Source organism: Nannospalax galili, unplaced genomic scaffold (assembly GCF_000622305.1).
Source record: "Nannospalax galili isolate Female #2095 unplaced genomic scaffold, S.galili_v1.0 scaffold146, whole genome shotgun sequence".
Taxonomy (NCBI): domain Eukaryota; kingdom Metazoa; phylum Chordata; class Mammalia; order Rodentia; family Spalacidae; genus Nannospalax; species Nannospalax galili.
The window spans coordinates 3,130,282-3,142,864 of NW_008357929.1; the positions used below are offsets into that span (position 1 = coordinate 3,130,282).

The following is a 12,583-nucleotide window of genomic DNA, read 5'->3' on the forward strand; positions in this document are numbered from 1 at the left end:
GGACTAGAGAGATGGCACTGACTGCTCTTGCAGAGGACCTCTGTTCTATTCCCAGAACCCACATGGTAGTTAGCAACTGTCTGTAACTCCAGATCCAAGGGATCTGATGCTATCTTCTGGCCTTTGTGGGCATTGCACACACAGGCGCACTTACATACAGACAGGCAAAACACTCATACATATAAAATAAAAATTTTAAAAATTAATGTTATTCTTATTGGATAAAATATACAGCCATACCAAGACCACTCAACTTCTATTGGCTACCATCAGCATTTTCTAATGGAAAGGCTACTTCAAAATTCAAAAGCATTAGAAGGAAATATATATTTGAGCATACATTAGCTATGTGGATAGCCCTTAGCCACGTGAAGAACACTGCATGAGTCCTGTTTTTTTTTTCCTCATTTTACCAGAGATTGCTAATGGTTCATCATGGAACTGACCATTGATTTAGAGCATTCTGGAAGCTTACACAGTTGCACACTTGCACTCTGTGCTAAACTCTACCACATATACTAGTCCATTTGACTCTTATTAACTTATTTATGCAATGAGGACTCTAAGATGTGGAAAAGGGTGAAGACTAGCTCAAGGTTGAACAATTTGGAAAGTTGAGCCAGGCCCTGCAGGTGAATTCTGCCACACACTCTAGCCTATTTTTTCACTCAAGAAATCAGGTAACAACATATTTCTGTGTTTGTTTAAAAACATGAAAAGAAAATCAGATCAAATCATATACCTTGAGATCATCCAGGTTAGATGGAAGTGGGCCTGGCTTGAGTGAAGAAACACCAGTTTGTCCAGAAAAGCTATTTTTGACAGGGGACAGAGGGGTATTGCTCAGTGCTGCTGAAGAGGAGTTCGGATTTCTCACCATCTGTTCATTTGGTTCTCTAAAAAACAAAAAGGCACTTACAGTACGCTCAGACATGTGTGGAGAAGCTTGCATTTGAAACAGATCACAGAGTAAATGCCTACAAGGATCGGGCAGGTAACAAATCAGCAGAAAAGGACTGGAGGAAGAGAATAAGATTGCAGATTGCTAAAAACCTTTCTGCTTTGTTTTGGGGAGGTGGAGACTGGGGGCATAGGGGAGTCTCATATCAGTCCATGATCTTGCTGAGACACTGAAGGGGCCTGAGCGTGCTGCATGAAGCTTTGTCCTGCTCAGCTTTCTATATAATTACAACTGTGACCTGAGAGTGGCCAGAGACAGGTGACTGAATCCTCTTGCTAACAGTATAGGTGAGGACGTTCACCATCCAGAACACGATAGTGCAATATGGGCAGAGCCTGGGCTCAGGCATCAATCCCTGAGGCTGCCACTCAGCTATTTGGTAGTGTTCTGGAATTGTGAGCAATGCCAATACTACATTCTTAGACATTCCAGAGTTCAGCTTGGAAATGCTAATAGCTTCCTTTTTCTCCAAAGAATCTTGATTTATTTGCTTCCTCCCACCCTTATGGTCCTGAAAATGTGTGCATGGTTTCTAAAGAGAGTCACAGTCCAAACATGCCAGACAAAGACATGATGTAATACAGGATGTGCTGGTCCCAAGTGGCTGACCAGCAGGTCTCAGAAGGAGAAGCCATCCACCCCCCACCTCTGCCTGCTGCCTCCACCCCAGGGTGCTGCACTCACTTGAGCTGTGCTTGGTGCATCCCAGGATAGCTGAACCTGTGTTGCTGTTGTTGTTGCTGCTGCTGCTGCTGCTGCTGTTGCTGCTGCTGCTGCTGCTGTTGCTGCTGCTGCTGCTGGCTAAGGATCTGCAGCTGCAGGAACAGTTGCTGCTGCTGGAGCAGCCGGGCGTAGGCTGAGTCCATGGGTGGAGGAGACTTCTCTGCCTTCTGGTCTGGGGGGATATACTGGTGATACTTGAGCTTCTTCACCTTTGGCTTGGGGTCCTTGGGCTTTTTGTGACGGTTCTTACTGTCACCCAAAGACTTGGACTGCCAAGAGAAGTGACATGTGCTTTAGGTGGGGATGAGGAGGTTTTCCTCAAATCCTGGAAATACAGTACTGTAAAAGCATGGTGCACAGTTTTCATAGTCAGATGGGAAGATCTGCTATGAACTTATCACCCCGGTAGTATACAGGTTCCTTAGATCTTAGAGGGGGCTCCAGGAGCTTTCCTTCATGGAGTAGGGTCTGATGGAAGCCCGAGTTTCAATGACTTCCATAAAGCCAATGGATAGCTTAGCATTCCAACTTGAAGATTACCCCTGAGAGTTCTTTCCCACACATGCATGCAGTCACCTTAAGTTAAGCACAGAATAAATTGACTTATTGACAGCATGAACTTAGATGAAGTTAGTATCATCATTGCAGATCCAGAATGTTGCTCTTAGTTGCTCTGGGCCAGGACCATAACAGACCCACCCACTTGCCCTCCCTCCTCCTTCACCAAATCCCCACACACAATCAGGAAGTGGTGCACTCTGAAATAATGAGTCTTTACATGAGAAGGGTTATCCACCCACCACACCCTTTCCAGGACTCACTCATTGTAAGTCATGGTTTGGACACAGCAAAGGAAGTTGAGGGTACAAGCTTGGGAATTAAGAGAAAGTTTTGACTGTGATACACTGACATAAGTTTACTACATTTAAATTCCATCATCTACAAGTTGAAGAAAAAATTCTTTATTTTGTGTCTTAGTGATCAATATAAAGACTATAAAAAGATCATTATACACACTGGTTTAGCAGGTAAAGGCACTTTCAGTCAAGCCTGATGATCTGAGTTTGATCCTCAGATTCCACAGTAGTGGAAGGAGAGAACCAACTTCTACAGGTCACCCTTTGACCTCCATGTATGTGCTCTTGTATGAGCATATGTGCTTACACACACTCACACATACCCAACTTCCACTAAATAGTTTTTTTGAAAGATCATAATGGTAACAGATGTCCTATTGAGGGTAATTTTATACATAAATGTCTGTAGAAATCAAAAGACTTTCATATATTAAAAAGCAATAAGTCTGTTTGTCATCAAGTTAAAAAAATTTCAAAACATGACTTTATTTCAGGTGGTTGAGAGGAAGAATATGGGTGTCACCGCCAAAGATTATGAAAGATGACCACAAGAAAACAGAGTTTTCCAGGTGCCTGGGAACTTGCTCATATGAACTTACAGTAATGGTGACAGCATGCACAAGACCCATGCAAATCAAACCAGAAAAAACCCAACATAGAAGTGGGGAAATGGGTAAGAATCCCCAACCTTAGCTGAGGAACTGTTGGCAGGTGATCACTGCTGGGTGAGGGAGAGTAGGTACTCTAAGGGAGTAACGCTAGATAGACTTCACCAGGCTCCAATGGATGAACTCACACTGAAGGATATCTGGGGACACAAATTTGACTCTGTAGACCTTTTAAAATATGACAAAATGTATGAAATATGGTGGGAGGGACTATGGAGGATTCAGATATTGGAGGGGGTTTAAATAGTATGCAAATGTATTGTATGAACGGCACAAATATATATTGAAAAAAATGTGAAGACTTGGAGGGAAGGTGTGATACTATCAGTGTCCAGAAGAGGGGGCTCCTGCATAGCTGGCAGGCACATTCTCCACTGGCAGCCTCCACACTTCAACCACAAAATGCACATTTGAATGTGACCGTCTCCCAGCAGCCTACCACTTGTTTTATTCTGACTCAACCGTCCTCTGGCTGAGGGTGCTTTGTTTTCTGTCTTCTTCCCAGAGACTGATGAATAATGATCGTGAGTGTTTCTGTGAGCTTGGTGGCTTCATTTCTCCCTGCTCATTAATTGATTAGTGTTCCAGTTAATTAATCACACATCTATACTTGGAGAGCTTCTGCAGGGTCCCACCACCAGCCCTGTCTGCCCTGCCTCACTCCAGCTCAGCTGCTGATCCCGTTTCATCCCTGGGCTTGCCTTGACTGGGGAGGATGGTAGGCCCAGCTGCATACTGTCCTGCAGCTGACTCAGGGGTCACGGAGATCTCTACATTGCTTTAGTATGGGTGCATTCCAGAAGATAATGAAATCAGAGCATTTTCTCTGAATAGCGTGTGACAAACATTATCAACCTTACACAAGTTCCAATCCCTTTTTGAACACGGGATATGAAGGCGGTGATGCTTGCTCATTTGTTTTTCTCTGTACAGCTGTATGGCATGCAAAAGGCAAGCACATGCACTTTCCTAAAAGTGAATCAGAGGGGATCCTATGGTGTTGAATTTCTAGGCTTGGATGCATGAACTGGAGAAAGGGAGGGATTACCCTGTCACTAGCAAGCACAAGACTCTAACATCTATACTGCTTCAAACTTGCATGCACACACACACACACACACACACACACACACACACACACACGCACACACCTCTTTGCCAAAGAATACCACCCCAACAACCTACAGACAAGGTGCTGGTGATACTCTGAAAGATGAAGCCCAAACTCTACAGCAGCCACTGAAGACAGTTATTCCTCACACTGCCCAGGTCTCCTCTCCAGCAGTGCAAACCCTCCCTCATCTTTTCCTTTCAATTCCCTGCCACCCGAAACAACCTTGCTGTCTGACTCCAGATCACGGTCAAAACTGGCTCCCACTTGGAGAGCTCTGTGTGTCCTCCTCACACACCATTTTGAGGGTGCAAAACAATGGTCACATCACCTGCTGAGAGGGTGAGGGAGAATGAAACCCAGCCTCCGTTCCCCCTACTTAGGCCAACAGCTCCCTGGGGAAGGAAAACCTCTTTTATTGTTGAAGTAAATTATAAAGAACATTTTAGTCATTCACAATTTTGTTCAACCATCATCTCTCTGTTCCATAAAATTTCTGTGACTCCAAAAGGAACTTCTCATCACTAAGAAGTCACTTCCTGCTCTCCCCCTTTCTCAGCTTCCACAACTGCTAATCTCTGTTTATCTAATTTGGATGCTGTACATACACATATACACACACACATATATATATACACACACACATATGCAATGTATGTATTTTGTGTCTAGTTTCTTATACTTCATATAATGTTTCCAAGGTTAATTCCTCTTGCAGTAAGTATCACTATGGCATTCCTTTCTGTGGCTGAAGCAATTGTGGATATTTGGTTTGGCCCTAACTTGTAAATATGGCAAATAGTGTTGCTACAAGATTCACACACACAGTTTTGTTTAGGCATTTATTTTTAATTCTTTTAGGAATTATTTAATTTATTTTTATTTTATGTGTATGAGTGTTATGCCTACATGCGTGTAAGTGCACCCGTGCCAGGCAGTGCCCATAGAGGACAAAGGAGGGTGTCAGATCCCCCGGAACTGGAGTTAGGGATGGTTGTTAGCCACCATGTGGGTGCTGGAATTTGAACCCGAGTCTTCTGCAAGAACAGCCAGTGCTATTAACTGCTGAGCCATCTCTCCAGGCCCAGGAATTCTTTTAGGTACATACCTAGGAGTAGAATTGCTGGGTCACATGGTAAATCTATCTTAATTTGCTGAGGAAATGATAAAAATTTCCATAGGAGTCAAAGCATTCTACTTTCTGACCAGTAGGGTATGACAATTCCAGTTGTGGGAGTGGAAACATCTTCATTAACATTTGTAATTTCTACATTAAAAATTTATTTATTTTTATATGTATGAGTGTTCTGCCTGCATGTATGTAAACGCATTCATGTTGTGAAATTCCCTCAGAGACCACAGAAGGTGTCAGACTCCCTGGAACTGGAGTTGTTAGCCACCATGTGGGAGCTGGGAACAGAACCTGGGTGCTCAGCAAGAGCAGCCAGTGCTCTTAACTGCTGAGCCATCTCTCCAGCCCTATTTCTACATTTTTGATTAATGCTCTCCTAATGTATTAGGAATGGGGTTTCCTTGGATTTTGGTTTGTACTCCCTTAAAAACTCACAGCATTGAGAACATTTTCATGTGTTTACTGATAATTTATATATTTCTAGAGAAGTATCTACCCAAGCCTTCTATGGGCATCTTACTTGCACAAGACACTGTTTGTGTTGGTGGTGCCTGATAACTCAACTAGACTGTTCGCTCCTTGAGGACAGATGGTGTTTCCTTTTGATTTATCATGCATCCTTTGGAGACCGAAGAGTATATACCTCCTTCCATAGGATTTTTGTGGTCTCAGAATCTGGTGAATTCTCTCACCTGCCTCATGAGATTCCTATCAGGAGCAGGGCTGAGAGGTTTTACCCTAGGTTTATTTCTTCTCAAAGAAGTCCTATAAAAGTATCTCATTAACCTAAAGGTGATGCTTCGTCAATAACTGGTGTTTAGGTATTGATCAATCAGAAGGATTGGGAACTCATATACAAACAAGCAGCCCTTGTGGGCCAGTGGGGTTTGCATGGATAATGATTTTCCTCAGATGGTCTGTGCTTCCTCTGGGCTTCTGGTACATCTTCCTGGTACAGGGAGATTGACAGCTTTACTGATTTCAATTATGAGAAATACTAATATAATTTATCTTGATATACAGTCTTACAAATAATGTGAACAATTTCCTCCTCCCTCCTGTCTAATGTACAGCATTCATTAGTAGTTATATAATTTCAAAGCTCTGGAACTGAACCACTCAAAGTGGGTTTGTAGTTTGGTTATGGAGTTTTACTGGGATACCAAAATGTTTGCCAACTACTTAGAGCACAAGGCTGTTACTGTATCATTGACTTTTACTTTAATTTACAACTTTAAGAATCCCATAAGATCATGTCAGCAAGCATTAAAGGTGGAACTGGAGCTGAAAAACATGCTCCCAACTAAATCAGAAGTCAGTTGGTATAAAATGCTATTATAAGCAGGTCAAATGTCTACCAAGCAGCTAATTAGGAAGGTGTGCTCTGAGAACTACTAGATACAATGCAGAGAAAATTAAATAAGAACTATAGTAATAACTACTGTCTCCTGTGAGTATAACCCCTCTGCTCATGTTCATTTCCTATGTGTTTTGGAGCTTTTGCAATAAGCAAGGCTTCATGGCTGCTTCTCACATATAGGACTCAACTTCTTTCTACTTGCTTATAGCCCTTTAAAGTCCTATGTGCATTGTAATCAGCTGTGCATCTTAGGGGTGGGCTCAGGAAATCTTTATTAATTTATTATTTAATTTTGTTTTGTTTTGCTTTTTCAGACAAGGTCTTGTTATATAGTCCAGCCTGGCCTTGAACTCACTATCCTACTTCTGCCTTCTTTTTGCTAGGATTACAGGGAGGTACCACCAGGCCTGACTCATGAAATGCAAGCCAGAAACATGTTGGCTGAGCTGTGATCACCCAACCATGCTCACACACAGGCTTCCCCAATGTTAAGAGTCCATGTACACTGATGGCACACCCCTCAGGGTATGGCCTGAACCTGTGTGTATGCCCATGTGACTCTCTTCGTGCCCACAGGACTGACCTGGAAACCTGTGCTTTGCATTGGAATCTGTGAGCTTGGCCCACAGTTGGGGACTGTCCTGGCCCATACCTTTACAGCAGTGTGCACAGGGATGGGGGTGCTGAGGGCGCTGAGCCCCTGCTTCCTGGAGTCTGGCTGGTTGCTTGGCTGGGAAGCAGTGTCATTCTTGTCATTTTCTGAGCCAGGAGCAAGATCCTGAAATCCAAATTTCAGCATTAGTAGGAAATAGGAATAAGAGGTACTGCACATCTGTGTTAAAGTTCTGCTGTTTCCTTCCAGCTTCTTGTCTGGGTAAACATCGGTGCTCCCTCCAGGAAGGCATCCCAATCTGTCACCCACTCCAGGGCACTTCTCAGAGAGAAAGGGGCCCGTTAGCACTGATTCCAGAACATAATGTATGCTCCTGGCTTGTTCTGGCAGATTGGGATGTCTGAGCACCCTAGGGAAGGCTCCACTAAAGGAGGAAGAAAGGAAGAGTGGAAGTAGACATTTTTGAGGAAAACAACAAGCAAATTAGAGGAAAAAGTTGTGTGTGTCTTGAGTATGAAGAAGCACTTGAGTGTGTGTATCTCAGTGTGTGTGCATAAAAGAATATGTGTAAGTATATGCATGTATATTTGTAAATACACCTATCTCTGTGTTGAGTATATGTGTGTGTGTATACACATGTATGTGTCTGTGTGTATATGTGTGTGTGTGAATGTGTGCATATCTTTTTCTATATACATATTGACATAGATTTATGTACAGTAATAAGCATGAGTACATGTCTGGTTATGTATTTATATGTAAACATGTATTGGTTATATATGTATATATATGTACATGCTTGCACATATACATATGTCTGGATAGATATATATAAACATGTGTATGAGCATACACCTGAGTGAATGTGTATGTGTCCATGTGCATGTTTATATACATGTGTATGTATATCAGGTGTACATATGTTTGAGAAGAAGACAATTTCTCTTCTCCTTAACCTTAGTGAAGGGGAAGAATTACTAGGATACAGGAAGAAGATTACATGTGTATATATGTGTTAGAATGTATATACTAACATGGAGGCATCTATTTATGTGAGTATAGGTTCATCCAAATCTTTTTGAGAGTCATATTTCTGCCTCCTGAGGACTCCAAGAAAGGAATAATTATCTTCTCTTTGTTTCCCACATTTCAATGGTTCTGACATAAAGGAGTAGGGCTGCTCCCCGACCCCCTGAGGGCCAGAACTGAGTTTCTTAGTTCTCCTCTGAACCCAGCCACCTGTCACGGGCCTGTGGGATGTTTTTCTCTCAGAGCCTTAAAGTTCTGATCTTTCAAACATGGTTGTTGAGAGAAATGACATGAAGTGATTTTTGCATTTTCTCGGCATTGCTCAGTGCTTGGCCCCTTCTTCCCCTTCTTTCCTAGGATTAAGCAGAAAAGAACTTGTCTTCTCCTGAAAACCATTCTTAAATCAGAAGCCGAGGAATTTGCTGTCAGAAGAGTACTTGCAAGTGGTCTGATACACCGTTTGATGTTATCAAAGAAGTTCGACAGCAAAGACCAGCTTTGGTATGCAGGGGAAAGAAAAATGCTTTGATTATGAACTCTTGCACAATAAATGCGTGAAGATTTCAGTCCTGTTCCTTACGCCTCTCTTTTCCCTCCCATTTCACATCTCTTGGCTTTGTGTTTGCTCTGATGGAGTGAAGATAGGAATGACGGTGACCAATGACCGTCATGCTTTCGGGAAAAAGGCCCTAGATAATGATTACTGCAACCATCCCTGGTATCTGTCTGTATGCTGCTTTCTAAAGGGAAAATAGTTTCTAATACAGGTTGAACATCCCTAATTCAACAGTACAACATCTGAAATGCTTCAAAATTAGAAACTATTTGAGGCTGACAAGAAACCGTGAGTAGAAAATTCCATAGCAAAAACCTTATTTTCATGCACAAAATTATTAAAAATATTGTTTAAAATTACCTTTAAGCTATTGGTATGTATATATAAGATATAAACAAATTTTGTGTTTAGACTTAGGTCTTATCCCCAAGGCATCTTGTTATGAACAGATGAAAATCTCCTAAATTTTAAAACGTTTCTGGTCCCAAACATCTTTGGATAAGGGATAGTGAACCTATATATTTAGTTTCAACCTGTGGAGTAATCTCTCCAAGGGCAGGAGGACTAAACCCCTCTGAAAAGGATGAGAATGATCTTTCCAGAGGGACAGGGCAGGAAGTGTACCCACATCACACACACCCACCCACACCAACATATCTCCTTCCTCATTATGTATGCCCTTGATAACTCTTAGGGGTCCCGTTATGCCATGGTGCTGGACCGAGGAAAGTCCCCATCAGAGGTGGTCCTGGAACCCACACAGTTACTTGGCTTTATGTTGTATCAGTTCCTCCTGTGCCATAATTGACGCTGATGCTATTTATCTGGAGGGAATTGTGATCCCTGTGAGAATATGTGAAATGTTCAGTGCCATCCAGGACCAGAGGGAGTGTCACAGCAGGAGCTGTTTTCACACCCACCCCTCATTATTCTTTATAAGTCGTGCTTGGTGCTTTCAATATGCATCCTTTACCCATGAGGACTCTGGGTTTTTACAGAAAGAGAAGAGGGCTATGCTTGGGTGGGGGTGGTGGTGGAAGCTGCCATCATCCTGGTATGGTAGTTAGACACCTCTTAAGGGTAGAAGTGGCATGTCTCCTGCTTTGCTGAGAGTCAGTACTTCCCTCTCCCCATCCTCTGAGGGCATGCCATGATTTTGACATCAGTCCTGTTATGGCATCTTGAGCCAGGAGACTTGGCAAATTATGCAATCTCACTGAGCCTAGTATAAAAGCAGAGGTAAACTGTATTCACTAGCATCAAGCTAAGTAAAAGGGTATTATTTTGAGGGTTCTTTTAGTGTTTCTGTGACACACAAGTCCCTAGGCTGAATAGGTTGGGAAGGGACATTAAGGAGCTACATCAACAGGTAAACTGGGTAAGGTGGTACACACCTAGCTCTGGGGAAGCTGAGCCAGGAGGATCCTGAGCTTCAGAACAGCCCATGTTACATAGTGAGGTCCTGTCTCAGGAAAAAACAATTGTCAACAGACAGCTCCAGGATACGCAAGCAACACAGGCTATGGCAGGGTGCATGTTAAGACTATGAGGGCTGACAAAACTGTGATGTGCTGGGGGGGGCGGTGCTTGTTTGTTTTACCTGGATTGTCCCCAGAGGGCCAGCCAAAGGAACCTCAGTGGTTTTAGCATCTGATGGGGATCCTGCAGAGCCCTGGGGGTCTTCATTTCGAGTCTGATCTGGGGAAAGCCCATCACTGCTGCTGTCCTCTTCAAAGGCGAATGCATCTGTTGCTTTGGAGAAACTCACCTGGGTACCTGAGTGAGAGAAAACCAAGATGGTATCAACAGTTTAGAGCATCAGAAAGCTGTTTCGGAAATGCTTCTAAACATCCTCCTAGGAAGATGCGCATATCTCCTCTTTCAGTGTAGCACAAGTTCAGGGAGGAGAGAAGATGCGTTTTATATGACTAGGCTTTCTATATGAGAACTTGTGTTTGTAAAAGTAGTCCGTCGGCAGGGAAGAATCGCCGACGTAGTAAAATTGGTCACCATGTGCTAAACTTTATTTTCAGGTTGAATCATTTCTCCACATTTCCTTTTGAAAATAAATCGGAGTGGGTAAAGGAAAGTAAAGGGGCTAGTGCACCGTGACGATGAACAGGGATTCAAGAGAATGATGCCTCTCTCCTTTAGGATTTTGGGAGGGAGGGAATTGAGATGACAGCACACCAATTACCTCATCTTCAAACATAAAGAAGGGCACAGGGCGCAACATATTTAGCAAACTTTGTTAATAAGGAAAAAGTGAGGCCAGCTACTGTTTAAATTCCTAGATGTCAGATTTAGCTAATGTCACTGGAGTGGCCCAAAGAGCCCTCAACCAAAGCATCACTAATTAGAAAACCCAAAAATGTATTTCAGAAACTTCAGTCTGACTCCCATTTTCTCGTTATTTGGATTTTCTTTTCATTCCTCATATTTGAGTGTCTACTTTGCAAGTTCTCATTCCCCCTACCCCCTCTGGTCCCAGGCTCTTCCTCCGTCCCCTGTGTGGGCTTTCTAGGGCAGCAGAGAAGATGTGCTGGGAGAGAGGTTATCACATCAGATGGCGTATTAATGACCAGCTGGTACGTCCCTTACATTTTATATCACCTGCCTTCCTCCAGCTTATTGTCCAGCTATACCATACACAATGTGACAAAGCCATGGAGTTCTTCTGACCCAATTCCAAGCACTGCTCTTCCAAAGGAATTTCAGTATTATCAGGAGCTTTTCCAGCTCCCATTCTGCAATCACACTTACAAGAACTTTTGACTCTTGCTTGGTGCCGATAAGAGAAAGAAGCTCTCACCGCTGAGATTAGAAAGGCAGAGAGGCGCTGGAAGGAATGGAACAAATGTGACTTGGGCCTTGTCATCACCACCACCGCTGGCATCTGTCACAGACCCTTGTGCAGACATCCAAGTGTCAACTCAGGAAAGAGGCCAGGCAAGGACAGGACAAGTGGAAACTCCAGTGACTGGTCCAATGGGAAGCCCACTAACCCAAAGGGACTTAGCCACGAGGACATCTATCTGCTCCATAGGTTGTGTATAAAAGTTATTTTTGCTTTGTTGTAATTATCAAAGAGGAAGTCTTGGGATCAAAATTCATGCTGTATTAAAATATCTGATGTGCATAATCAATCTGTGTTAAAATTTTGTTGTTTCTTTTAGATTTAACTATGAACACAGAAATATATGTACAAAGATATTTAAGAGATGTTTTATAAGGCTAGGACAAGATAAAAAATGATACTCAAAGGCTGGGTGTAGCTCAGAAATAGTGTGCTTGCCATGCATTCCGTCTTCAAATAATATTTTATACATATATACACACACTGTTCTGAAACTTGTTCTCCATCCCACTCTACAGTATTTTTTAGATTTATCTTCCCATGTGAAAACATAGAGACCTTTTTCACTTAAAAAGGTAGTTGTATATGCTGGGCATGGTGGCACAGAGGCAGGTGAATCTGAGATCGAGGCCAGCCTGGTCTACATAGTGAGTTCCAAACCAGGTGGGACTACAGGGAGACCCTGTCTCAAACAAACAAACAAACAAACAAACAGA

The 12,583-nt window shown here is 42.8% G+C and overlaps 1 protein-coding gene across 3 annotated transcripts in view; it reads right to left on the minus strand.

The window, feature by feature from the left end:
• Myocd (myocardin) overlaps positions 1-12,583 on the minus strand; it is a 105,144-nt gene that overhangs the window by 22,154 nt on the left and 70,407 nt on the right. For all 3 annotated transcript variants that reach the window (XM_017795070.1, XM_017795071.2, XM_017795072.1), the window contains 4 exons: positions 10,611-10,786; positions 7,465-7,590; positions 1,646-1,953; positions 743-896 (listed from right to left, as the gene is read on the minus strand). In XM_017795070.1, coding sequence (XP_017650559.1) covers positions 743-896; positions 1,646-1,953; positions 7,465-7,590; positions 10,611-10,786 — 764 coding nt within the window. The remainder of the gene's footprint in view (positions 1-742; positions 897-1,645; positions 1,954-7,464; positions 7,591-10,610; positions 10,787-12,583) is intronic.